Raw genomic sequence first — 27,198 nt, forward strand, 5'->3', positions numbered from 1 at the left:
CAAGTGGATCCCTGAGCAGACCAGCTGGCTGGCCATGGAGCCCTAGAAGTCTTCCTCCCTCTTTCCTCCCCAGTGCTGGGACAAGCATGAGCCACCACACCAGCCTGGCTAACAGCCATACCCAATCTCCAAAACTTCAGTCACTCACATTTTATAAACCTAAAGTTCTAGGTCAGATGGAACGTTTAAGGAATCATTTTTAAAAAACTTTTATTTTTAAGAAATGCAAGACCTGTACAACACCCAGTTGAAGGCAGACACAAAGGCCGTGGACTGCCACCAAAGCTGCAGAGGAACGGCAACAAGAACTGAATTGTTTCCATCGTGTGGCTGCAGGTACACATGGGACATTCTTAGGCCAGCTTTTCGAAACCCCGAGTTCATGTAAGCATCCCAGGAGACTGATTTCTGTCAGGACTCCATTGGTGTCTGTGGGCTCCCACTCCCGCAAGGCCCACCGACAGACAAGCCTTTTGAGCTGCCAATAACTAGTCTCTCCCGTCTTCCAAATGCTTCGTTCACTAAAAGGAACCATGAGATAAGGACGTAAGACGAGAGCATAACACAGTAAGGTTCTGCTGTGAGGTGAAAACTTAGAAAATATTTAATACTATGTGAGAAAGTAACCAGCTTGGAAACCTGACCCATTAATGTACCAAATGAGTTACTCTTCGTAATTATCGTTTTATACTTCTCGGGCTTGTTCTAGAGATTTCTAACTCTGCCTTGGAACAGGACTCGGCTACAGACTTTTTTCCTCTGTACTAACCGCACATATAATCTATACATACTTCACATCTATAAATTCAAATCAGCAACCCAGACAGATCTTAGAATCCTTACCATGGAGGGAGAATCTAGTGAGGACATACTGTCTGTAAAACACAGTAGGCAACCTTAAGACAGTAGGTCGTTCACTACTCTTCTGAGGGGAGGCCTTATCTTGTGAGCAGCTGGGAAATGAGCACATTTGTGCACCCTGGCACCAGGGAAGGGGAAGTCTTCCTGGAGACTGCTACATTTCCTTTCAGCTTTCCCAGGAAGCCTTCCCACTTCAAGTATGAAGACAAACTTTCTGAAGTCAGGACTACAGGATGCACACTGGACATGCCTTTGCCATCCACATAGCACATTAAATTCCTGCCCAGAAAGAGCAGGAACTTGAAGGTTCTCACCTGAAGAGACAGTGCTTATGTCCCAAACTCGAAGCCCTTCTTTCTGACCTCCAAAGGCATAAACAAATGGCAAATCAGGACAACATGAGGAACAAAAGAGAACTCCCTGGGGAGAGAAGAACTGAAAGTCAGTGATTTCCTTCCAGAGAACTAAGTGAATATACACATGGTTTTGAACTGCCGTGATACTCGACTGCCAATGTTACACATGGAACCCAGTGCCCCCACACACCAAGTACTCCCCATCTGTTAAAGAACGCTTACTCTAAATGGTTTGCTTAGATATAAATATGAAATCAACTTCAATGTAGTAAATAAAGAGCCACCAATAGCTCAAGTGCTCCAAGTTCTAAGATTTCCTGAGAAAGATAAGCTATGGCCACTTCTCTATGTCCTTTTCCCATTCTTCTTGATCCTGTCACGACTATTAAGCTTGTGAACCAGAAAGGAGTTAGATAGTAACTGAATTCTTTAAAATTCTCTAAGTTAGAAACTAGCTCAAAATTAACTTCAACACATCCTTGATTGCAGTGATTGCCAGGAAAAGACATCAAAATACATCAGAAACACAATGAAAGAATCAGGGAGATGCTCACCATTTTCATGTCTCTAGAATGAATGAGACTTGGCCTGTCTCCTAGGATGTCCCAGATCTTCACATATTTGTCTGCTGAAGCAGTCACGAGGCAGCCCTTGATCTGACTGCTCAGATCAAGACCTGGAAGATAAGATTAGTTCAGGAGCTACTGCCTGAAATTTAGATTTATTTTGTCATAACAATGCATTTGAAAGAAACATCATTCTTGCTCACCAGAGATTTCATCGTTGTGTGCATTAAGTGTAAAAATTGGCTTATCTGAACGTGCATCCAGATTATACACAAAGCCGTCATCTGTACTGGCCTGCAGAGTAAAAAGATGGACAAGATCATGTTATATGACAATAAAATCTGGCAATGGAGAAGTATGTAAATTACAGTATATAAATTACAGTAAAAAAAATTTATCTGTAGACTTTACTAAAAATGAACAACAGACACAAGAACTTACTTTTTATGTTTATGAAGCAGGAGAGAGCAGGGTTAGAGACATGGGGACACAGAGTGGCAGTCACTGCACAGGGCAGGAGAAACACCTGGGGTGGGGCGGGCTGGCACAGAGGCCTGCTGAACATGGCGGCTGCAGGTGTGAGCCAAGGAGCACACAGAATGGGAGGCAGAGGAGGAAAGATGGATGTCGGGAGCCAATAAGGAACTTAGAAGATGATGTGATCCCATCACGTCTCAACACTGCCATGGCAGTGGACCTCCATGGAAATAAGCTGCGAGGCTCTCAAGAACTGGGGAGCAAAGGAAGCATAGGGCAACACCACAGGATGGGGTGGGAACCGAGGCTTTGAATGCTAGCTGTAGGGTCAAAAACCAAGACTGGACCTGGCCTCGGTTCCCAGCACTCACATGGTGGCTCAACTATCTCTACTGTAGCTCTAGGGGATCTGATACTATCTTCTGGCCTCCATGGACACTGCATACACATGGTACACTTACACATACACAGAGGCAAAACACTCATAATGAAATGAAAAAAAAAATTACAAACCAGAAAGAAGCCTTCAAAATCCTTTATGCAAAAGCTGGATTCAGGGGTGAACGTAATTGTGATGCATTCATCTCCTGTACCCCAGGGTGAAATGACTAAGCATCTCTACTGAAGGTCCTAACAGCACCAATTCTTGCACGTGTTGTGCCAGTGATTTTCAATCCGGTTCCTACAGTGGGAGCCTTCAGAGTCGGAGGGGGCACAGATGCTGTTTGGAACTATTTAGCTGTACTCTAGGAGGCCCTGTAACAGCACACTTTTGTTCCCTACTGCGTCAGCGTTGAACAGTGCCTCCCGCAACTGGTAAAGTTCTCTTTTGAGAGAAAAACTACACTCAAACGTTTAGAATAACCATAAAATGATCTTATGGTAACAAATGACCTTCTCAGAAACACTGTTTGAAAGCTTAATTTCTTAAAAAGTTGTCCTAAAACTGAAAAGTGTTCTTTTCTTGCTCCGTTTCCTAATTATCTGGGACTGGAACATTTTGCAATTTGTACATAAAGAATCTGTGATGCACTGCTATAAGCTCTCAGGAGGCTGAGGCAGGAGAATCATGCCTTTGAGGCTAGCCTGGGATACACAGTCACACTGTGTCCCAGAGTGGAAGGGAGGGCTAAATGCACTTGGAAATGGCAATCTTATTTACTGACCAACTTTTCAATTTTTTTGATTTGAGGTGGTTATAAATTAGGAAAATAGTTTTATGTTGTACAGCTCTAAGAATACTTAAAAGCATTTAGATTAAATTTCATTATTTTCCCATAAACATGATTGCATACTACTGTTGTCTAAATATACTGCAAGGTACACCTTGCTTAAAATACATGTGTGTATAAGTTGTATTTTCTTAGGAACGTGGGCATTTAACATTACTGTGACTTCCGCTTTCCCGGGTTTTCATGAAGGCTATACCAGAGGCCAGTGAACGAACACATATACATATAAACTTTAAGTTTGCAAACGAAAAACAAGTAGAACCAGTTTTTTTTTTTTTCTTTTTTCTTTTTCTTTTAAGGGAGACAACGGAACACATGAAATAAACAAAAAGGGAAATACAGAGTGAGGAATACTGAGGGCAAAAAGGTGCACTATGAAAAACAAGGATGGGGCATGGTGGGGAACGGAGGGTCAACCAAAATGAAGCCTAAAGGAAAATGCCATAAAGCAGCTGGGTGGTGGTAGTACACACCTTTAATCCCAGCACTCAGGAGGCAGAGGCAGGAGATCTCTGAGCTTGAGGCCAGTCTGGTCTACGGAGATAGTTCCAAGACAGCCAGGGCTACACAGAGAAACCTTGTCTCAAACCCCCAAACCAACCAACCAAACAAAAACAAAAAAAAGGAAACGCCACAAAGGAACCTGTTAATCTGTACGCTAATTAAAAGGCAAACGCCTCCCCTCTTTGAACAGTATTCTCTCTCAGAACATACTCCTATGCTGCAAGACTAGGACTTTTCTTTTTCTTTGGTCGATGTTAGTGGAATCTTTAGAAAGTCTATTTCTTTCCATTTGGTAAGTAATGCTATTAATCATCTCTAGAGTTCCATTTACACATAAGGATTTAAGTAAGAGTATCTTCTGATGTTTTTTCCACTGAAAAGCACCAGAAGTAGGTAGAAGCAGGAGGATTTGCAAGTTCAAGGCCAGCCTGGGCTACACAGATCCTATCTGAAAATCTTGAAACAGAATATTATGATGATTAATTTTCTAATATTTTTGTAGGTAAGCCTTTGCATTGTTAAGAAACATATTGTTTTCAATTCTAAGACCTAGAAGCTTCGTACTTCTAAACAGAGAAATGCTTTCTGAAAATCTCAGAAAGTAAGTTTTAAAAACCTGAAGAAGCAACGTGCATATTCTTACCAAAAAATGACAGGGTGAGAAGTGGTTCCAGGTCACTCTCTCGATCTGCCCACTGAACCGCCACAGGCGATGGTTCTGGTTTGGATTTCGGCAATCATACAGAGCCACTGACCTGCACATATTTGCAGGCCATGTTAGGGTTAAATATATTTTAGTGAAATGATAACAGAGCAACAACATTGTGATTCAGAATTCAATTATTTAAAGCCCATTTTAAAATTCTAAACTAAAAAAAAAAAAAAAAGAAATATTACATTTATTGTGTGTGTGGGTGCCCATGTCGTTCAGAAGACATCCAATCCCTTGGAGCTAGAATTACAGGCGGCTGTGAGCCATCTGATGTAAGTGCTAGGAATGAACTTAGGTTTTCTGCAAGAGGAACAAGTTCTCCTAAAGACTAGAACATCTCTCTAGCCCGCCAGACTCTTCATTTTCTATCTTAGATTTATTTATGTATGTGAACGTTTTGCCTACATGAATGTATATGCAGTGGGGGTGGGGGTGGGGTGGGGGTGGGGGGGGGGCGCGCTCGCACATGGTGTCCCTGGAGGCCAAAGAGGGCAAAAGAGGGCATCAGATAACTGGAACTTGAGTTAGAGATGGTTGTGAGCTATTGTGTGGGTGCTGGGAACTCAAACAGGATCCTCTGAAGGAACAAAATGTGTTCTTAACCACTGAGCCATGTCTTCAGCCCCAAGAGTTGAATTTCACTGGTGGATTCAGGTTTTGTCACTTGAAGGCACTGTGGCTCTAACTGGAGCCTAACTTCTGCTGGTCAAAAATCTTCACTTACGGATGAGTCCTAGTCCCAAAGTCCTGGGCAATTCTTAGTTCCTTTTCCTAGGTAGGGCTCAGAGCCGTGCAATTCAGGACCTAACCACAGCTCTTCTCTAGCCAGGTACTGTACTGAGGAACTTAGGGATACAGTCTGATTTTTCACAAATCACACTGTAACAGAAATCTAGTAGAACCACTGCAGGGTACTAGGGTAAACACCAGAATGAATAGTTGTTTCCTAGAAGTACTTAGACCTTGAAGAAATCATTGTGGAAACTGATCGTTTTCTGCTGTTTTTGTTTTTTGTGAAGGAGCTTCACAACCTTTGCATGACTCTAGTCACAAGATGATCCTGGCACACCTGGAGCATCTTGAATTATTGGGTACTGAAAACAGTACACAATAAAAACTAAAGTTCCAGGGAAGTGATGTTTTCCTTCAGAAAACAGGTTAGATCAGGGGCATTGGCACCCGAACTTGTTTTACACAAAAAAAAAAACAACTTTTGTGTGACAATCAGCCTTTGCACGGCTGTTTGAGGTTCAGCTCATAGAAACTGTTCCTCCCTGTTGCCAGAGAGCCTAAAATTACATTCTGGAGTGACCCCCTTTCTTTGACTGACCTCTGCAACACAGAATAGCCTAGCATCCCATCTTAGGAAAACTGGAAACAAACTCTTGTAAAGGATGGAGTCCAAACAAAGACCGATAACTGGTTTGATTGTATTGGCTGTCCCTCCCCACAGATGCCACCTGTAAAAAGGAGAGCACGTGACAGGGCTCCTGCAGTTGATGGCAGCTCCAACTACATTCCAATTAGATGCCTTTCTCCTCTGCCATGTGATGTGTGAATGCTCCCCATGGAAGAGCACATCTCCCACTCCATGTACCATGTTTCATGGCAGGAAAAGTGATCTAGTTCCGAATGAAATCTCCAAAGGCCTTGGTATTTCTGCCTTTGGAGAATCAAGTGTCTCTGTTTAGCCTAACCAAGCCATTGTGAGCATTTACCAGCTTAACTCAGCCTACATGGGCAGAATCTCAAATGGCATAATTGAGAAATGTTTGTCTTAAGTCACCAAGTTTAGGATTGCTTATATCACAAAAATGGCTTACTCCTACATCCTTTGAAAACCAGAGAAGTTAGATTATTATGACAAAACCACATTTCTCTTTGGAAGGATCGGGATTGAAAAAATAGCACTATGCATGTAGCTACCGCAATCGTACAGCCTGACTAAGCATCAGATGGCACCTGTCTTGTCTTGGAGTTGGTGCAGACAGAAGGTCTTGTGCATATTGGGAACAACTTCTGAGCTCCCTACCCCCCACCCCAAACACACACAGGTACTTTTAGATTAGTTTAAGCATAATGCAAGAGCAGAAAGAGAAATGCTTTCTTACTTATCGTATGACCCGGAAATCAGAGTTTGTGCTTCAAATGGATGAAACTGCAGAGTCTGGACCTAGAGGGAAGAAGGATGAAGAGATCTTCTTTACCCACTTTGAGTAATAGTGCTACTCCGTGGTGAGACACTCAGCAGTGTTTCTATGCATTCCTCTTTGAAATCCCAATACTGTGCAATCTGCAGGGGCTTTTGTTGTTGTTTTGTTTTTTAGGAAGGGTCTCACTATGTAGGCCTGGTCTGAAACTTGCTAGATTAGACTGGCCTCATGGCCTTGAACTCAAGAGTTTCACCTGCCTCTGCTACCTGACTGCTAGGATTAAAGGTATGAGCCACCATGCCTGGTCAAGAAACCAGCTATTAAATACTCAAAAAGGGAAACCATGTTCTCAAATAAAAGCTAGCACTTACAGGAGTAACAGCACTCATCATACCCTGTGATGGATTCCTTACATCCCTCAGAAGAAAGGGGAGAAAAGTAGAATGGATTGGGCAAATGCACAGGCCTCAAAGTCCAACTGTTTATAATACACCAGCACCCTGAGCAGAGTTTTGTAGCTACCCATCTGCTACAACCTTTCTTTTTAACTGCTGTAACTGACCATACTCCCTTAACCCCAGGGACCTCCGTGACCATGTCATAGGGTCACTATTCTGTAGATTAGAGGATTATATCTCTCTGAACCTCAGTGGTATAACTGGTGAAAGCACTTTGTAAATCACAAAGCCATATGCAAATGTCCAGATTCTTTTAGCCAATGAGCCGCCAGGTTGTTCAGAAGCCTTCCTTCACTAAGTCCCGTACCTTGTCTGTGTGTGCAGTAAGCCTGGCTGCTGGCTTCCCCACAGACATATCCCAGAGAATGACAGTGCTGTCTGCTGACGCACTGGCCAGCACGTTTCTGAGAAAAGGGAAGAAACAAATTAGAGAAATCATTTTTAAAAACAAAGCAATACATATATAAGGAGTTCACTTATAATCAAAGCAGTAAAATATTAGGAATTTAGAAAACAAAGCTTAAGAATTACATCCTGAAAACTAGCAAAGAGTATCAAAATAAGTGAACAAACATCAAAGTGAAAAGACCCTTCTCCACTTGTACCGGAAGATGTAATATTGTTGAGATGGAAACAGCACCTATAGGCTGAGCTACAGGCTGACTACAGGTCCACCCACACACTGAGAGACTCAACCCACTCTGCTCCAAAGCTTGCTTAACTTCAGCAGAAAGTGGCAAGCCGATTCTGAAACTTCTATGCCTGTACAAGGGACCCACAAACACAACTGGGAAGCACACATTTCTCAATTTTAAAATGAATGGAAAAGTTAAGGTTATCACAAGTGGACAGACCTACAGACTGACCATACAGAAGTAAATTTCAGAAAATACACTTGCTGTGAGGCACTGGATGTGGGTGTCAGGACCAAACTCTGTAAGAGCAGTGAGTGCTCTCACCACTGAGCCACTCCTCCCGCTGTTTTTTGTTTGTTTTTGGATTTTCCCCCCCTTTCTTTCTTTTTCCGAGACAAGGTTTCTCTATGTAGCCCTGGCTGTCCTGGAACTCACAGAGATCCGCCTGCCTCTGCTTCCCAGGTGCTGGAATTAAAGGTGTGAGCCACCATCGCACACTGTTTTGTTTTGTTTTGTTTTTTTAAGATTTGCTCTATGTTGCCCAGGTTGCCTCAAATCCTGCACTCAAGCAGTATTCCTGCCTCAGGCTCCCAGGTAGCTACAACTATATGCCTGCTGCCCGCTTAGCGGTGGCTGGTTTAATTTGCATTCCTCAGTGACTGATATTTTTGATTTTTAAAAGTGCCAAGACAATTAAATGTTCAAGTTTGGGGAATGACAGGGTTGACTGTATTTCCAACAAATGATTCAAGGACAATGGAATATCCTTGTGAAAAAGTCCGACCCCCACCTTAGCATCCACACCCCTCAAAGCAGATGGCAGGCTTCAGTATAGGAGCTAACACTATAAAATCTCAGGACACTTTCATACAAATTTTGATGACCCTGAGTTAGGAAAGTTTCTTGGATGCAACAGCAAACGTATGATCAACAAGAATAAACTGGACACCTTCCACATTAAAATGATTTCACAAGGGAGATGAGAAGATAACCCACAGCATGTCAGATATCTGGAAACACACTTCTAGCTAGGTATTACTTCAGAATATGTAAGAGACTTTTACAATTCAAATGAAAGAGACATTTTCCACGAAGAAGGTGTACACAGTGGTCAGTAAGCACGGAGAGCTCCACGTCTCCAGTCACCGAGAACGGACCTACTATAGTTCCAGCAGACTGGGAGCACAGCACGGAGAGCTCCACGTCTCCAGTCACCGAGAACGGACCTACTATAGTTCCAGCAGACTGGGAGCACGGCACGGAGAGCTCCACGTCTCCGTCACTGAGGACGGACCTACTATAGTTCCAGCAGACTGGGAGCACAGCACGGAGAGCTCCACGTCTCCGTCACTGAGGATGGACCTACTATAGTTCCAGCAGACTGGGAGCCAAGGCAGGAATACTGCTTAGTGCAGGGTCTGAGAGAACTTGGGCAACACAGTGAGACTACACCATAAAAACCATGCCAGGTGGAGTGGTACATGCCTTTAATTCTCAATACTTTTGACAGGAAGTGGAATGGTGGTTGCCAGAGCTGGGGGAGCAATGGTGGAGGGTGTGGGGGAGGGAGAGGCAGAGTTTGGGTATTTATAAGGTCCAGTTTCAGTCTGGAAGACAGAAAAGATCTGAAGATGGATGGTGGTGGCATTTGCCCAGTATGAATGTACTGACTCACTGAACTTAGAAAGGGGTCAAGAGATGACGTTATGCTGTAAATCTCTGACCCTAACTTAAGGTGAGTAAGTGGGTGATGTGAGAAAATGAAATAGTTTGATGAGAAGCAACAGTATCCTGTGGCATCACTGGTACTGCAGTACACATTTCCCAGTGATGGGGAGGATGGGACATGGTCCCCAGGTAATGTTTTGTTTTCTTTTTTTTTTTTTTTTGAGACAGGGTTTCTCTGTGTAGTCCTGGCTGTTCTGGAATTCTTTGTAGACCAAGCTGGCCTCGAACTCACAGATCTTCCTGCCTCGGCCTCCCATGTGCTGGGATTAAAGGCCCGTGTCGCCATCACCTGGCTGGTTCCCAGGTCTGGAAAGGGCACCTTTGGCGAAGTCTGCGGGGGTGAGGGGCCACAGCTGAACAGCACAGCTGCTGCCCTGGGGCGGTGCAGACTCAGGAGAGGAGGAGGAGGACGGGCAGAGGCCCAGCCCAGGAGACGTACAGCGCAGGCATTGAACTAGAACAATCTGCATCATATGAATCCCATCCTTTTACCTGATTGTCTTATTCCAGGAAAGGTCAAGGACAGCATCAGAATGTCCTTCTGCTGAGGAACTCTGTAATAATTATTTTAATTATTTTTTGTATTAAATGTCACCCATCACAAACTGCCTTTCTATTAGCGTTATCATGGTAAATATTCTTTTCAGAAAGAAACTACAGCAATTCATAATCTATCAACACTGCCTTTCACCTCTCTCTAAACCTATTTTAAAAACTACAATTAATATAGATAGTTGGAACTCACCACAAAAGCTGCCAAATAGAAACTAAGTTCAAAACTAGCATTTGGTAGAACAGCTACTCTACATGAAGGCACATTACCCACATCATCTGTGTGTGATATTACATGCCAACAAGCTTCATGCAACCAGAAAATATATGGCCTTTCTGAAATTAGAAATTACGTTAACTTGTAACTTCCTGTCTTGCTCTACCAAAACTGACTGCCAAAAATATATGTTCTTATGCCCCCTCTCCAGCGACTCGGCCTATTTCTCTGTTACTGTCTGCTCCTCCTTACCTTCTTCCCTTTCTTCTTCTTCTTCTTTGAAAGCTTACTTCCCAATGTGAAGACTGGCTCTAGAGAGTCCACTATATCCAGGTCCCATACCTCGATAACAGGAGTCATGTTTCCCACAGCAATGTAATTTCCTACGGAAACAAACGATGCACTTGGCCGACACAGCGAGCACCGAATCTGCCAGTCTGGCCCATCACACGGGGGACTTGAGCAGTGCTTCTCAAACCCACTGCTTCATCTCGGACTCCTGCAGTTCTAACAACTCGCAGGCCACTGCTGAGCTGCTCGTTTGAGAGCTGTAATTCTAGACATGAAGGCTCAATCCTTCGACCTAAGTCACGAAATTTACTGCAGTTAAGCAACAACCCTTGCCCTTTCCTCCAGGGACTGCTGCAGGGGTGAGGGTCAAGGAAGACTGGGCACCAGTCAGCCTTGCAGTACGATCCAGTCATCAGTATCGCAGTGCTGACTCCCCTGAGAAGCATCGACAGGGCAGGAAGGTGTGCAGAGACAGCTGAGGGAGCCACCGAGAAGCAGCTTCCTGGGGCAGGTGTCCCTGTTCACTTCCATCTGCTTTTCTTCTCTTGCTTTTGAGACCAAGCCTCACTTTACAATCCAGGCTGGTCCCAGCCCCACTACCATTCCATACCTGGCTCATTTGAGTGTTTTCTGAGACAGGTTATGTCCCTAAACTCCAGCTGGTAACATGATACCACTTGACACCGCGCTTTCACGAAATCCAATAGTTCTACAGTCAAAAAGCTTTCGGATAGCACCTTTCAGCCCACAGTGTAGCAGCTTATCTAAACTCTGGAGGCGCACAGATCCCAAACCACTGGTGACACTTCACTAGGAATGATGAAGAACCACTTGACAAACTATCAGCAACACCTCTGACCCATGCAGAACAAACAAGTTTCCCGATTACCAGAGGAAGCATCTGGGCTAGGATCAAAATTCAGCCATTCCACACTCAGAGGGTATGCGGACAGGAGAATGTCATGGTGCACGTAGAAAGACTCCTCTTCTTGATTGTACACTGAAAGGATTGGGGAGAGAGACTTTAATGAATACAAGACTTCAGAAATTACTCCCGCCTCACAAGAACACTCTCCTATTAAGACAGGAGACGCTGCTGGAAGGAAGCGTCACGGTCACTGCCACAGGAAATCTGTCCATCCAGTCTAATTATTCTCATCTCCTGGCATTTTCCATGAACACTGCCAGCCAGATAAATGGTTCTGCCATCTACTTCCTCTTTACAAAAATCACTCCATGAGGACTGACATTATCTGCTAAAGCTCTAGCTGATTTTATGTCTGAAAGAACAAACAAACAAAAAAACCTTGGAGAAAAATAATTTTATTTAGAAATTTAAACTCCTACCAAAAATTATTTCAATAGTGTACGAAGACTAACAATGTAGACCCGCAGCCTGTCAAATATGGCAACTCACAGAAGTAGCTCTTTAACATTCACACAAAGGTGAGGAGCAAAATCACGTCACCAAGAAGTACACAATGGTGTGATGACAGAGAGCCCAATCAGCTAAGTTCTACTCGCCCTTGTCTCCTTAACAGCTCTTTATTGAGAAGAAGTGAGAAAATAAGCTAAGGCTCTTTATTTAAATTCTCAGATCTCTGATTATGGAACAGATTCTAGGACTGGGAAATTTCACGTCAAGTTCTACCACATTAGCCCCTGCTGAGAAGGCACCGTCCTGCAAAAACATTAGCTGCCACCACTGTGCTCGACATACAATGTAAATTAAACTGGTGAGGATACAATGGTCTCAGATGTGCATGCATAAAAGCCAATCTCAAAAAGACTAATACATTTTTTTTTTTTAAATGATAGTTTTCGTTTGAGACAGAATTTTGCTAATTGGCTGGGCTTACATGGCTTCTGTAGTCTCAGACTCCTAAATGCTGGATTACAGGCCTACACTACCACTCCCACCTACAATTGGTCTTAAAGAGAAACTTAACCTATGTTGTTCAGTTAACACATCTACAATTTAAAAACACCAGGAGTTAGAACAACTTCACATTATATATGCTATTGAAAACCTTATTTTAGAAAAATTTCAGTACTGACAGAACCCAATGATCTGTGGAATAACACAGATAACCCTTCCTACAGACCACTGGTTCTCAACCTGTGGGTAGTGACTCCCATTGGGGGGGTGTCAAATGACCTTTTTACAGGGGTTACGTAAGACCAATGGAAAACACAGATATTTACATTATGATGCATAACAGGAGCAAAATTGCAGTTATGAAGTAGCAACAAAATAATTTTATGGTTGGGGGTCACCACAACATGAGGGACCATATTAAAGGGTCACAGCATTGGGAAGGCTGAGATCCACTGCTATAGACAGCCTGGAAGGTCCGTAGGAGGCACAGAAATCCAAGTTAAGAGTGCTGGCAAGATTGCTTCCTAGGTATGTGCCTCCAAGTCTAAATTCAACCACCAGGTGGAAGGAAAGAATTCCTTCAAGTTGTCCTCTGATGGATACACGCACGCACGCACGCACGCACACGTTGAGTGCAGCAACATGGCTCGGCGAGTACAAGTTCTCTGCCGTCTGCCCTGAGAGCCTGAGTTCCATAAGTAAAGTAAGGAGGGAGTGAACCAAGAGGGCAGAAGTGACGCCGGGAAGCTCAGTACATTAGTGAGCTTTGCTTAGCACGCCAATCCAAGACCCCCAGGTTTGCCACCAAGCACCGGGGAAAACAAGACAACCCAAAACTAAAACACAAAAACTAATGTAACTCAGGACGCCACCAGAAGGGGCCAGTGAGCACCAAGCCTGAAGGTTTTGCTCTTTTCACTCTGCCATGTCTCAGCTGAGCCACCTCCAGCTTCAGTTTCTAGGCGGACGGGCAGAAGACGGCCTGAGGGAAGCAGGTGTCAGGGCAAGTGGACTGCTCACGAGGCAAGTGCTCAGAGGAAGGACAGAAAGAAGGAAAACATGGGGACAAAGCACCCCATACACCTGGAGATACATTTTTAGTATATAAAACATACTTCACACTAAAACTACCAAAGTCCAGCAAGTTATTTAATGTTAATAAAAAGATCTGCTTCAGGGGTGGTGATGGAGCTGTGTGCCTGTCTGGTATGGAGTCATGAGTCATCCCCAGCACTGGAAAAAAATCTGACTTAAAGTTTTCAAGGCAGATTCCTTTAGAGCCTCCCCTCTGGCTTAGGTGCAGGTATTTTCTAAACTGACAAAAGTAACCAAGATGCTTTGGTCACAAAGAGCATGGTGGTGGGGACTAGAGAGATGGCTAAGTGGTTAGGACAGTACTTGTTGGTCCTCTCAAGGGCCCAGATTCTGTTCCCAGCACCCACGTGGTGGCTACAACCATTTGTAAGAACTCCAGTTCCAGGGGAACGGATGCCTCTTCTGGCTTCTGTGGGCACTGCACACACCTGGTACACATACATACATGTAGGCAGACACATTCATACACATAATAAATAAAATAAATCTCAAAAAAAAAAGGTAGCTCTGTGTTGAATTAGGAAGAAAATAGAATATTCTGTAAAGGAAACTATTACAAACAGCTTTTTAAAAAACGCAGAACAAGATCACTTGTTGTCTTGCAGAGGACCTGGGTCTAATTCCCAGCACCCCAGAGTTGCTCACAACTGTCTGTAACTCCAGTTCCAGGGACCTGACACTCTCTTCTGGTTTCCTTGGCACATGTACATGGTACACATACTTATATTCAGGCAAAACACTCATACACAAATAAATAATGAAAGAAATAAAAACAAAAACCTCTTCCCCAAAGGACCTATTTCTATAAACATTAAAAGAAACAGACATTTCAGACTACACATGCCTAGAATAACCTGCACAGGATGTGTGGTGTAGAACTGATCGGTGTCACAACTCAAAAGAGGTGCAGCAGGACCTGGCCTCTACAGTTGCATAGTAGTGACCACTGCAATATTTTCACATCGCATGGGAAGCTTTTCGGTGGGGCATTTCCTTTACTCACCATGAATCTCTAAATTGCATTGCTCCTGTTCAGCACGGCCACAGATGATGAAGTTGTCAGTGGGCTTAATCAGGAAATCTTCATGCTCATATTGTTCCTAAGTGGGCAGGAAACAGTCATTGGCTAGAGACAGAGATTCAATAAAGTTTTTCAACACCTAGGAAACCAATCTGAAAACTGATGTGGCTAAACATTTACCGTATCTTTCAGGGTGACATATGGATCTTGATCATTACTGCCATAGACCGTAAGACCCAACAGAGATTCACCAATAGTCTCAGCATCTGTAATAAGAAAAATTAAGATCATCTTGACAAAACCTTTTCCCCAAGACATCTAGTTCTGGACTTGGGTCTATTTTATCCTTAACTGTTTCATATTTGGGGAAAGAAACTGTACAAATTTTAAAGTCATTTCTATTTGACACCTGGAATGCATTCCCTCATAGAAGGCACAATCTTCCAGAGAAAGATTAACTCAAGAATTTAACCCTTTTGGAAAATATTCCAGCTCTGTTCAGATCCTCTAGCTTGTTCCACACAATTAAAATTCAAGGTGCTAAAGGGGCAGATTTGAGGGTCCAGAAAGAAAGAGTCCTGGAGATGCTGAAATCCACCACCCAGATAGGGGTTGGTGTGGGAACTCAGGCGGCAGGTGGCAGGCTCACCGTCGGCCAGGCTGCGCTGCAGGCAGTGCTCTCCACTGACACTCCTGTGCTTCACGGCTCTGGAAATGGAGGAGCCTTCACTCCACCTTTGCGAGGGCAGCACTGAGCAGACCCAGAGTGACCGTGATGGTCTGGACAGGAGGTGTCCTTGAAGGCCCTTGTGTTAGGGAGTGGGTTGCCAGCTGACAAGCTTCTAGGGAGTGGTTAAATCCTCACAGTTCTGACCTAAAAACGGATTAATCCCTGCTGGATCTATAATATGATGGCATCATTTCCGGGTAGTGGAGGGCTGATATGGAAGGCAAGTAAATTCAAGCTGCTATGAAAAGAAACCGCAACCGGGCGGTGGTGGCGCACGCCTTTAATCCCAGCACTCGGGAGGCAGAGCCAGGCGGATCTCTGTGAGTTCGAGGCCAGCCTGGGCTACCAAGTGAGTTCCAGGAAAGGCGCAAAGCTACACAGAGAAACCCTGTCTCGAAAAACTAAAAAAAAAAAAAAAAAAAAGCTGCTATGAAAAGAAACCGCACCGCACTCTGTCCACAGTATTGCATTCCCTCATCACTTGGGGGCTACGGCAAAGTTAAGACCCCCCAAGGAAGAGGATCACAGCAGTTCCAACAAGCAAAAGATACAGAAATATCAAAACAGAGCACACAGTGAATAAAGAAGCACCATCTTTGGTACTTATGTATTCTCCACTACATAATGAACAGACCACATTCCCTCACTAGAAATCCTGGGACAGAGCATGGCAGTGAGTTCACTGTGCTGCAGACAAACTTCATACCAAGCTGATGTTCTGTGTGTCAGGTCATTTGTTCTCTGATTTTATAAGTTGGGAGTTGCTGATTCTGAGAGAATTCTACTAGGTCCCAGAGATGCAGAGTAGCTGGGATTTACCCACTACAGACTTACTGACCCACTCAGGGTGATGGAGGTGCCGTCTACTTCTCACCCTCAAGACTCAGGTTAATGTCCCCAGGACCACACCAGAAGGCCACGAAGTACACCCACAGGGTCCCGGGACCACACCAGAAGGCCACGAAGCAAACCCACAGGGCCCCTGCCAGTGGTTTCCATTTATCTTACACTTCCTTTGCCAGTGGTCTCAGGCTCAGTTTCCCCCAGGCTTCCTACTGCATCTCCAATAGCCTCTGCTACACCTCCCTCTCCTCCTCATCTCCAACAACAGCGCTGTAGCTGCAGAGAACTCAGTCAGTTACAGAGGATCACCCCGACATGTGCAGTAAAAAGATGGTCTCTTTAGATCTCAACTTTACACCTTAGATCAATGGTTTAGAGCTTCTTTCTAGACTAGGTCAGGAAACAAGTCCAAATCTTGAGGCAAATTATCTGCCCTGACCCCAGGGACAACAAAACAGACTAAAGCTTTGGGGGTGCAAACAGCAGGATCTAGAACGCTATGAGCAGACCCACTAGAGATGAGCCACTTCTCACCTGGGTTGTCCTCTTCGTCATAATTGTCCAAGTCATACTCAGCCAGCTCATCATCATCTAGTGTACGGTCATCCTGTGGGTCGCCATCCTCCAGGGGCTCCCTAGGCCGTACCTGGTGGGTACGGGCACTCCTAATGCCGTCTTCTGAAGGACTCCCGGACTCCTCTTCCTCACTGCCACCTTCTTCTCTGAGTGAAAACAAAAAGGGAAGTCACCCAGGGGGCACCACCCAACAACAAGCATCTGACACACTAACCTGGATTTGACTACAGGCAGCAGCACTTGGAAACTCACTGTAATTTTTCCTTTGCTTCAGTGATGAGGCGCTTTACTTCCTCTTTACTTAGCTCTACCTACAAAGGGAGCAAACACTTCATTAGAACATATTTTGGAAATCATTAGAAGCCTTCGAATGAAGTCTTCAAACAACTGTAAACTCTAACTTTTAAGAGCCATCAAGAAAATCCTGCACATTGATCAAGGCTCTAAATTTAAGTAGATGGAGCTTGTACAGCTCCTTATGATTAAGGCCCCTCCCACCTAATACTGTCCAGAAGTCATGCTCACACTGCTCTACCTTCCTCAATATTCGAAGAGGCTAACTTTTGTAAAATGCATCTGTGGTAGCCTACTTTTCTTCCAACTATCTCAAACTCCAAGGGCACCTCCATGTCTTGTCAGTGGTCATCCATTAACAAATCATGTAACAGTGGTCCTCTGCTTTTCCCCCATCATCACTGCCAAATGCAAATCAATTCTTTCTGGTAACCGATTATACTCTCCAAAGTCCCCCATCTCTAATCTTGAGCTCCTGCTCAATTTTCCCAACTTCCAGTAAGATTTCCTATCTGGGCATCTTTTGTTCTCACAGAGTTCAAAACTGAGGCCACTCTCTTCAAAACTGTCATTCCTTACCCAAACAATGATTCAGTGCCTTTAAAACATCTAACACTACTAAATTTAGCTTGTAAAAGCCAACAATGGCTTGGAATTGTATACTTAGGCCCAGAGCGTGAAGCTGGCCATAATGGCAATGCTCCACGACCAAAGGTGAATCAATTGCTCTGTTTCTACTAAAGACTCTCCAGTTCTTCAGTGGCTCACACCTATAACTCTAGTATTTAGGAAGCTGAAGCAGGAGGACTGCCATACGTCTGAGGCCACGGTGGGCTACAAAATTAGCCCTGGTTTCCAAAACAAAAATAAAAACCTTGTAATACAAGAATCCTCCCGAGAATGACATTCTACCTTGGCTGAGACAGCTCCAGAAATCAAAGGTTAGAAAACACTGGGGAGGCAGGAGCTCAGTCAGCAAAGTGTTTGTTGAGCAAGTTTAAGGACCTAAGTTCCATCCCAGAACTCATTTCAAACTAGGCGCAGTGACAAGCACACCTGTAATCTCAGCGCCGGGGATTAGTGACGGGGGATTTCTGGTGTGTGTTGGCCAGCCAGTCTATCTCAGTTGGCTAGCTCTGGGTTCAGTCAGACAGCACACACAGAAACACAAGAACCTGGGCATACACACAAAAAGGTATTTGTACTGCTTGGGGGTGGAGAATGAGAACTAGGGATTTTTAAGACTCCCCTTCAAATACTTCAAAAGCTGTATGTCCCTTTAAAAAGGAAAGCCGTTTCCTTTCGGACAAATGCGAATGAGGTGATTTCTTGTCTCTATTCTATGCATTGATTGCCTGCTGTAGGCAAAACACCAAAGAAAACAGTGACTAAGCACTGTGTGCACTCTGGTGCAATTTACACCTATAGGGAGTGTTCCCATCCCTCAACCGCTGTAATTCATGTCCAGGCCACTCCCATGCTTATCACACGGGGAGTTATCACCCAGACACCCTCTGGCATCCAACACAGTCGAAAGTCAAGTGCAGAAAAGACCTCTGCCCTATTTCACTCAAACACATCCCGGAACCCTGAGCACCACCTGGCTTGCAGAAAGCACTTAGTACGACGAACAAACCCCCTGAGTAACCGCCTCCTTCCCTACAGCCTCCAGCTTTTGTACGATTTCTTTCTTAATGTATCACACTGACACCTTGTCCTCCCTGTCCCAAAACGTTCCAACCCGGATCACCCTAAGAAATTCCTAAACAGCAAGCACCCCGCCCCCTTCCGGTGCCTACAGTCCACGTGCTCGCGAATTTGGGGGTGGGGCCGGGCTTCCGGCTCCGGGCAGGGAAGGGGTGCAGTCCCTGTTCGTCCCTTCAAGTGGCTACAGACCGGCCGACCCAGGCAGGTCGCCGCCGGGCGGCTCAGGCCGGGCGCCTGGGTCCCCACGCGGGGCCGGCCCCGTGAGCGTCCCCCAGGCGCCTCCCCACGCACAGGCCTCACCTTGTCCGGCGTCTCTTTGGCCACGCCGCGGCGGACCCAGGCCACGCAGGTCACTTGGCGGCTGCGGTTCATGATCCTCGGCGACAGCGCGTCTGAGGCCGGCCACCGGGTCGCCGGGAGAGACTAGGCTGAGCTCCGCGGGAGGGGCAGCGCGCAGGCGCGGGCGCCCGCGTGGCGTCACTCGCAGGCGCCGCAGGGAAAGGGGCGGGGAATTTGCGGGCAGGGGCGGGGCCGTACGCAGATAGAGGAAGACCGTGCTCCGTGCGCCGGTGAACACGTCGTCATGGAGACAAAGATCTTTGGAACTGTGAGGGCCAGACGCACCACCCTTCCCCACCACTCGGCTTTGATTGTCGTTCCATGGACTTAGAGATGACAAACGGGGACGTCTGTGGAATGTTTAGTTTAAGCTTTCGATGAAATGAGTTTAATTTTTCAAGGAGGTTCCGCCCTTATGTTTTCTTTGATTTTTAACCCCCTACAGTATGGGGTTAAACCCAGGACCCCAGGCATGCTACATAAGCTCTCTGCCACAAACTACATCCTCGTCCTCGCCCCACCGCCTGCAGTTTTTGAAGAGGTTCTCAGTATGTAGCCCAAGCTGACCTAGAACTCTGGGCCCTCTTGCCTTAGCCTCCTGAATGCTAAACTTACAGGCATTCATTGATTGAGTCGACTCGCCCAGCAGTTAGTTTCATTACTGACGGCTAATTTCTCATAGTAAAACATTTAGCACCTGAACCAGCATGGTGGTGTGTGTCTTTAATGCCAGCATGGTTGCCACTGAATGAAAATAAGAAATAAAAGGAGGACATGGCTGCTTCTAAAGGGGTTGAGGTTTTTAATTATACATATACGGAGAATACAGGCAGAGACATCTGAGAGAGTCCAGAGTGAACGTGGCCGGGCCAAGAGACGAGCCAAGAAGTAAAAGGCAAAGGGGTTATGTAGCCCAAATGGCTGGATGATATATGTAAGAGCCGCTGGGGAAAGATCAGTTCAGCCCTTGGGCTGGAGAGTTCAGGGTAAGGGGTAGGGTATGCCAGCCAGGAGGACCCAATATTAGGTGGGACTGAGGGAGACTGGAAGCCAGAGTCTGCTTGATATGCTAATAAGCACCTTGGTTGTTTGTCCCGGATTTGAGACCTAACAGCCACCAGTTAGAGGCGAGCCAGGACTGTGAAGCAGCTATGAAGCAAGACTTGGCTAAAAATGCCCCCAAGTCCTCTGTCTTATTTTGTTGTTGTTGTTGTTGTGATGAAACACCATGACCAAAGCAACTAGGGAGGGGAAGGTTTACTTTACTTACCCTTCCATATCACTGTTTATCACAGTAGGTGCCAAGGCAGGAACGGAAATAGGGCAGGAACCTGGAGTGAGAAATTGAAGCAGAAGTCCTAGAGGAGTGCTACTTACTGGCTTGCATTTTCATGGCTTGCTCAGTCAGCTTTCTTAGAAAAACCCAGGACCAACCACAGTGAGCTGGGCCCTTCCACATCAATCACCAATTAGAAAAAACGCTACAGGCTTGCCTACAGGCTGGTCTTATGGAGGCATTCATCAGTCGGGGTGTCTCCTCTCAGATGACCCTTGCTTCTGTCGAGTTGACATCAAACTAGCCAGCACACCCTTACTCTCCCCAAAACAGCATCCGTGAATTACCATAGTTATTAATTGTAGCAAACACGTTGTGCTTACTGAGTTGAAGATACAATTTTAAGTGCCCCACATTAAAACGGTCATCTTACCGTGAAAATTTGCATATGCCAGGCAAGTAATCTCTTTTGGAGCCACATCCCCAACTCCATCATTTTTATTATCTCGTAATCTTATTATCTTAATCCATTTTGAGTGTGCAATTTGTTAGCACTCAAACCTGCCCCTTGAGGACCTGGCCGGTGGACAGGCGGCGCCTTGGCTGCTGCTCAGCATCATGTCTTGCGCTCATTGCTGCGTGGTCTTCCTGCGCTCGTGCTGCATCCTCTCATAAAGGGCGGCTTTCTCTCTGTCTGCACGAGATTGAGTCTGCACGTCCTCTCTCCCTTCTTTCCCATCTCTTTTTCTCTTCTTTCTCTTCTCTGCTCTGCTCTCTTCTTTCCCTTCCCCCTAATGAAATCCTCTACATGAGCGCTGTCTGTATGATGTGAGTGACTCCACCGTGCCCTTGGCTCCACCTGCCAAGGCCGTCCCGCCGTTTTTAAAATAGGACACAATTTATGTTTTTAATTACAAATTCAGCAATAATAAACAGGTGAGAAACCCTGTGTTTAGAATAGCACACATGAGTTGACATCTTTCTTTTTACTGTGCTGGGGTTGAACCCAGGGCCTCGTGCACACTAGACAAGAACTACCAAGACCTACACTTCCTCTATGAACTGACGACTTAGTAGGAGCGACTTGTAAATGCTTAGCTAAGGTTGGCTAGATGGGTTCATCTGGCATATGGTTAGGCCTTTGTTTGAGTATTTGATTTTGGGGTTTCCTGTGGCAGTTGCGCTGTTAGCTAGCTGCGGCTCAGGTCCGTTTTGTGCCCAACATAGTGCCCGATGCGAGGCAAGCACTTGATAAATATTTTAATTTTTGTCAAACGAATGAACAAATTAAAGAATAGAAGGTAAGCTAGCTAGACGGCTATTTTGAGCCTACACAAACTACCCTCCTTTTCTTGACTTATTTCCAGCAGTGTGCCATTTCAGCCCAAGTTGTGAATTTGCCTGAAAAACGAAAAGCCAACTACAGCTGGCATTACTTTTTTTTTTTTTAACAAGAACTGACAGACTGAGCTTAAGCAGCTGTTTCTAAGTTTTGTTCATGAGAACTGATGAGCTTATTTCACCCAGAAAACCCTCTTTGCCAGAGGCATGTTGGTAGCACATTGGCTATTCTTGGAGTTAAGGGTCCCTATGGATTGAACCCAGGTCCATGCCAGCTCCTGTTGCACCCTCTAGCTCAGGGCCCTTTGCTATTGGACTGTTAAGCATTAATAGCTGGCCTTGAATGCTGGTGTGGCGGTTTGAATGAAAATGGTCCCCATAGGCTCAGGGAGTGGCACTGTTAAGAGGTGTGGCCTTGTTGGAGTAGGTGTGGCCTTGCTGGAGGAGGTGTGGCCTTGCTGGAGGGGGTGTGGCCTTGATGGAGTAGGTGTGGCCTTGCTGGAGGAGGTGTGGCCTTGCTGGAGGAGGTGTGTTTATGGATGGGCTTTGCGCTTTCAGATGCTCACGCTGGGGTCAGTGTTGCTTTCACTTCTTACTGCCTTGAGATCCAGATGTAGAACTCTCAGGTACCTCTCCAGCACCAAGTCTGCCTGCATGCAGCCGCCAGGCTTCCCCCACCATGATGACAATGGACTAAACCTCTGAACTGTAAGCCAGCCCCAATTAAGTGTCTTGCTTTATAAGAGTTGCTGTGGTTATGGTGTCTCATCACAGCAATAAAACCCTAAGACGCCTGGGAAGGAAGTGAGTCTATGACCCTTCTTCCCCATTCAGCCAGGCTGTTTCTTGCTCCTCTAGCTTACCCTGCAATATTAGCTGATAAAAGTTGAAGGAATAATAATGGCTACCAGTTACGAACTGCTAGAGACAATAAGTAGCTGTTAACGCCTCATTTTAAGGAAAAGCCCTTCCCTTCCTCTCTCTTCCATCTTTCCTCCCACGAGGTGTGCACCCTCCACCCCTTTCTCTCTCCTCCTCTCTCTTTCTCTTCTCTCCCTCTTTCTTACCTTTCTCTTGTCTCTCTGTTATAATAAACCATTTCCACATGGATGCAGCATCTGGGTCTGCCACCACCACCACCACCACGCTGCCATGCCTGCATGGTGCGGGTCACCTGCCAGCCCGCCAGCCCGCCAGCTCGCTGCTGCATCTGCCCAGCATGCCAGCATGGTTCCCTGCGCACGTGGCCGGGCCAGCTGGGGATCCCCCACCCATGCAAATTCATAACACTCGCGGCTCTTCTCACCCTGCCTGTACCCCAAATTTCTCCAGCTCCTGTGCTTCCCTCCCCCAGTTTGTAAGTGAGGGGTAACCCATAACTCCAGTCTCACAATATAAATGACTTCATACTACCTCCTGCAGCTTCAGGCTCACGATGTCCTCACCCAGAGAGATGCCATCTCCTGATCGGAAGGTCTTTAAAAAAATAAGTCCTAGCTATAATTAACTAACACAGATGAGAAGAGTGAAGCCCAGAAAAGGGAGACGACAAACCCAAGACCACACATCACGTGAGTGTCAAGATCTAGCTTCACTCCTGGTGTTTGCTGCCACACCTGAATAGCAGCTTTGGGAGGGGAGACGGGACTGGGTGCACAGGGAAAAAGTCACAAATACAATGGACTCAGCCACATCCTTGCCACCTGGAACCCAGCCTCAGTGGCAGTTACAGAAATGTCTGGAGGAACAAGGACACCGAGCATGTGCTTACAAGAAGCATAGGAAGAATTGTTGGGCAAAGGTGTCATCACCCTTTTTATGAGGCTACAAGAGAAATGTCTTGGCTTTATTCAGAGGGTCTTGAGCAGGGTTTCTGGCATTTGCAAACACCAGTCACCATAGAGATGAGGGCAAGTAGATACTGTTGTACCCTTTTTGCAAAACCCCCAGAGACCACCAAGGAGCCTGTTTCCGATGCAAGCACATAAGGGTCCTTTTATTCAGGCTCAACCTGGGCCACCACATGGCAGATGGAAGGAAATGTGGTGACGGCCACAAGCCCAGGTGTACAGGGTTTTTATAGGGAAAAGCCACAAGCTGGGAATTGGCAACTTGGGATTGGGCAGAAGGGATAGGGGGCAAGGTGATTTTTTGAAACTATTGGTCTAGACTTTGGGTATGAAACTACATTTGAAACTATTGGGTTAGACTTTTGGTGGGGAACCACAACCCACTGAACAGGATTATTCAGACTGCTCAGCAGGATTATCTAGATATCTTCAAGGGCCATAAACTGCAGACAGGATGTCTGCAGGAGGATACTACTCTGTATCTGTTCAAGTTGTCATGGCACATTCCTGAGGTCCTTCCTGGAACTGAGTACAGCAGGTGGTCTGAGATGGTGGCCCTTTCCCTAAGATGGAGCCTGTAAAGTCAAGTCTAGACCTTCACAATATCATACATGTATTTCTTTTCTCTGCAGGTATCTTCCCCATTCTAGCATTCCCAGGGACTGGCAGAGAGTTGAGGCAAAATAAATATCTGGAGACAAAAGGGAAGGATGACATTTCTGGGCACTTGTTATGGATGAGTGAGTAGAATGATATCGTTATCTCATAGCTGTGAAATTCATACAGAAATGGAAAGTGTTAATCCCACTGATGTGAGGAGAAAGACCACCCAACCAAACCATCTTGTCCAAATTAATTAAAGCAAGCTTTTTAAAAATCTGTGTACAGGATGTCTCTCCCTAAAGGCAGGATTCAAGAAATCATCATTGGACATGCATAAGATAAGGGTTTTTATAGTTCAGGAGTAGGGGGTTTCCCAATGGGGGATTTGGCAGGATTACAGAAGCAGACCATAAGCATAACAAGTTTGTCATAACAACCTCCTGAAACAAAGACATGGTTGCAAAATGGTCATAACAAGGTGGTCATAACAGGGTGGCCATAAGAAAGTGGTCATAACAAGGTGGTCATAACAACAGGTGTTCATAACAACCCTTTGAAAAGAGGGCATGGTTGCTGTTTCCTGGAGCAGGCAGTACAGAACCATTTGTAGTTAAGGCTACAGGTGGGGCATAACCTTGAGAAACAGATTTAATTATAAACAGAAACAAACCTGGTTTGTCTTTCCAAGGCTTTCAAGTCTAAGATGAAGGCAGGCTGGTTTATCAGGGAGTTGCCAGATAAAGAAAAAGTCGTTTTAGATATGGTCTATATTGTTGTAGCTCCCATGTCTGTCACGTGTATTTCCACACTTAGCAAAGATTTAGTGAATGACTGGGTAAATCAATGAAGAGAAGAAACTTCTCAAGCTCTCTTACCAAGCTCTTCATACTGAATGTATCAGTATGGCTCCACCTAGTGGACACTTGAGAGTTATGCCTGAACCTTGAACATTACCCTGCCCCCAACACTTATTTTATTCTGTGGCTTCTTCATTTGCATGTTCCTGCTTTGCTCATGGAGGATGGCAGCATGGCCTTGCAGGAGATCTGGAGAGCCAAAATGGGCAGCCTGAGAAAAGAAGCTATAAGAGGACAGAGTAGAACAGCTAGGATGCATTGCCTTAGAGCTGCTGGTGATGTGCAAGACACTGGTGTCCTGAAATGCATCCCTAGCTGTGTGACCTTGAGAAAGACATATCCTGTCTCATTTGGGGCAGCTGAGTCTGAAATCAGATACGTGGATGATGATGGTCCATATAATGTGTCTAGGACTATTTCCTACAGTTTGTAGGGACCACCATGTTTATATTATAGTAGAGGGCATTGGTTCCAGATCAAGTAAGGAACCCAAGCTTCAATGTTTTGTTTTTTGAGACAGGGTTTCTTTGTGTAGTTTTAGTGCCTGTCCTGGATCTTGCTCTGTAGACCAGGCTGGCCTTGAACTCACAGAGATCCGCCTGGCTCTGCCTCCTGAGTGCTGGGATTAAAGGTGTACACCACCACTGCCCAGTGCTTCAATGTTACTAAGGGTCAGATCCAAAGTCTGAGCTCTGATCCTCCTGACTTTGATGTGCATGCTGTTGGCATTACACTGTGCCACATTTTAAAGATTACACCAAAATGGTCAAAAGTATGGTCTCTAGAGCTTTGGTCTCTCTGAGTGGGTTCTATCTAAGGACCCACCCAGCAATGTGTGATCTTGGACAAGTCACTTAATCTCTCTGAGTTTAGTTTTCCTGTCTGCAAATTGGAATAGCAAAGTGCTGATATAAAATTTTCTGCCCACCCACATTCCACCACTTGGAAGGTTATCTAGATGTCCTAGCCTTTAACTACACATATGTATGTGGATTTCTCTTAACCTCCTAGGATCCCTGATCTACTTCCAAATCCCAGACCTCCCTTGGAAGGTGTGTTGCTTAAACAAAATGACAAAAGCTAGAATCCTCTGAAAGAAAATCAATTGAGAAAAATGCCCCTATCAGACTGACCTGTAGGCAAGCCTTTGGGACATTTTTTGATTGTTGATTAATGTGGAACGGCTGGCCATTGTGCAGGCCTCGGTCGGGGCCCCATGTTGTATTATTATGCCCAGATTGTGACCCCAAAAAAGACCACTGAAGACCGTGGATGTCCAGAATGCAACAGCAAGGTTTATTCTGTAGATACAAGTCTAGACAGGGAACTCATTCCTACACCCAATACAGTGAGGCAGGGAGGAGTTGCTCTTTCTTTGTGAGGCTAGCTTTTTAAAGGCAAAAACCACAAGCCCTTCAGGGCGGTTGGGGGGCATTGCAAATTGGATTGGTTTATTTTTATCTCTGTTCTCTTTTACTGGTTGGGGGTTACAATTATCATTTTGGGGGCTATCCAGGACAAGTCCCAGGCTTTGTCCTTGAGCTGCCATGGGGGCTGGGCTGGCCTAGCACGTACTGACTGTGGGGGCTGGCTCACTGGTCTAGGCTCTGTCCTTGACTCATGCACATAACTCTAAGTTGGTGAGGGGTCCCAGACAGTAAACACCTGGCTGAACTTTGAGCAGTCAGAATATGTGCAGAAAGGGAGCGACTGCAAGGACTATGTCTTTTGTTCACAGCCCTCCCAGAGACTGCTTGCTCAGTCTCAGGAAACTGAAATTGAGGCCTGATATCTGAGAGAAGACTGAGCAGCCTGTTATGGCATCTGCTTGGTCCTTTCAGTATAAAAGAGCAAACTGAGCAAGCCGTGGGGAGCAGTGTTTCTCTGTGGTCTCTGGTCTAGTTCTTTCCTTCAGGTTTCTGCTTAGAGTTCCTATCCTGACTTCTTTTCATGAAGGGACTGTACAGCAAAATAAACTCTTTCCTCCTCAGGGTTCTTAGGTTCTATTGTTGTTGTTTGTTTGTTTGTTTGTTTTTGACAGCGTC

At 45.4% G+C, this 27,198-nt stretch overlaps 2 protein-coding genes and 1 long non-coding RNA gene across 3 annotated transcripts in view; 2 read left to right on the forward strand and 1 right to left on the reverse strand.

The window, feature by feature from the left end:
* Positions 1-322, forward strand: part of Prdm4 (PR/SET domain 4) — a 28,324-nt gene extending 28,002 nt beyond the window's left edge. Inside the window, exon 12 of the mRNA XM_076554449.1 lies at positions 222-322. Within this exon, the coding sequence (XP_076410564.1) occupies positions 222-312 (91 nt within the window). The 3' untranslated portion in view covers positions 313-322. The remainder of the gene's footprint in view (positions 1-221) is intronic.
* Positions 194-19,381, reverse strand: Pwp1 (PWP1 homolog, endonuclein). Its single transcript, XM_006986959.4, has 15 exons — positions 19,188-19,381; positions 17,139-17,197; positions 16,845-17,032; positions 14,918-15,003; positions 14,720-14,816; positions 11,632-11,742; positions 10,704-10,834; positions 10,175-10,236; positions 7,627-7,723; positions 6,820-6,881; positions 4,640-4,751; positions 1,987-2,077; positions 1,772-1,893; positions 1,176-1,281; positions 194-521 (listed from the first exon to the last, which is right to left on the reverse strand). Exons 1-15 carry the CDS (start codon positions 19,257-19,259, stop codon positions 412-414), a joined length of 1,506 nt encoding a protein of 501 aa, XP_006987021.1. The 5' UTR covers positions 19,260-19,381; the 3' UTR covers positions 194-411.
* Positions 19,382-22,408: 3,027 nt separating this feature from the next.
* LOC143269315 (uncharacterized) lies at positions 22,409-24,570 on the forward strand. The gene is made up of 3 exons (XR_013045706.1): positions 22,409-22,551; positions 23,266-23,414; positions 24,326-24,570. It is a non-coding gene; the product is annotated as an uncharacterized LOC143269315 (long non-coding RNA).
* Positions 24,571-27,198: the final 2,628 nt, after the last annotated feature.

The sequence above is a fragment of the Peromyscus maniculatus genome, chromosome 18 (assembly GCF_049852395.1).
Source record: "Peromyscus maniculatus bairdii isolate BWxNUB_F1_BW_parent chromosome 18, HU_Pman_BW_mat_3.1, whole genome shotgun sequence".
Classification (NCBI taxonomy): domain Eukaryota; kingdom Metazoa; phylum Chordata; class Mammalia; order Rodentia; family Cricetidae; genus Peromyscus; species Peromyscus maniculatus.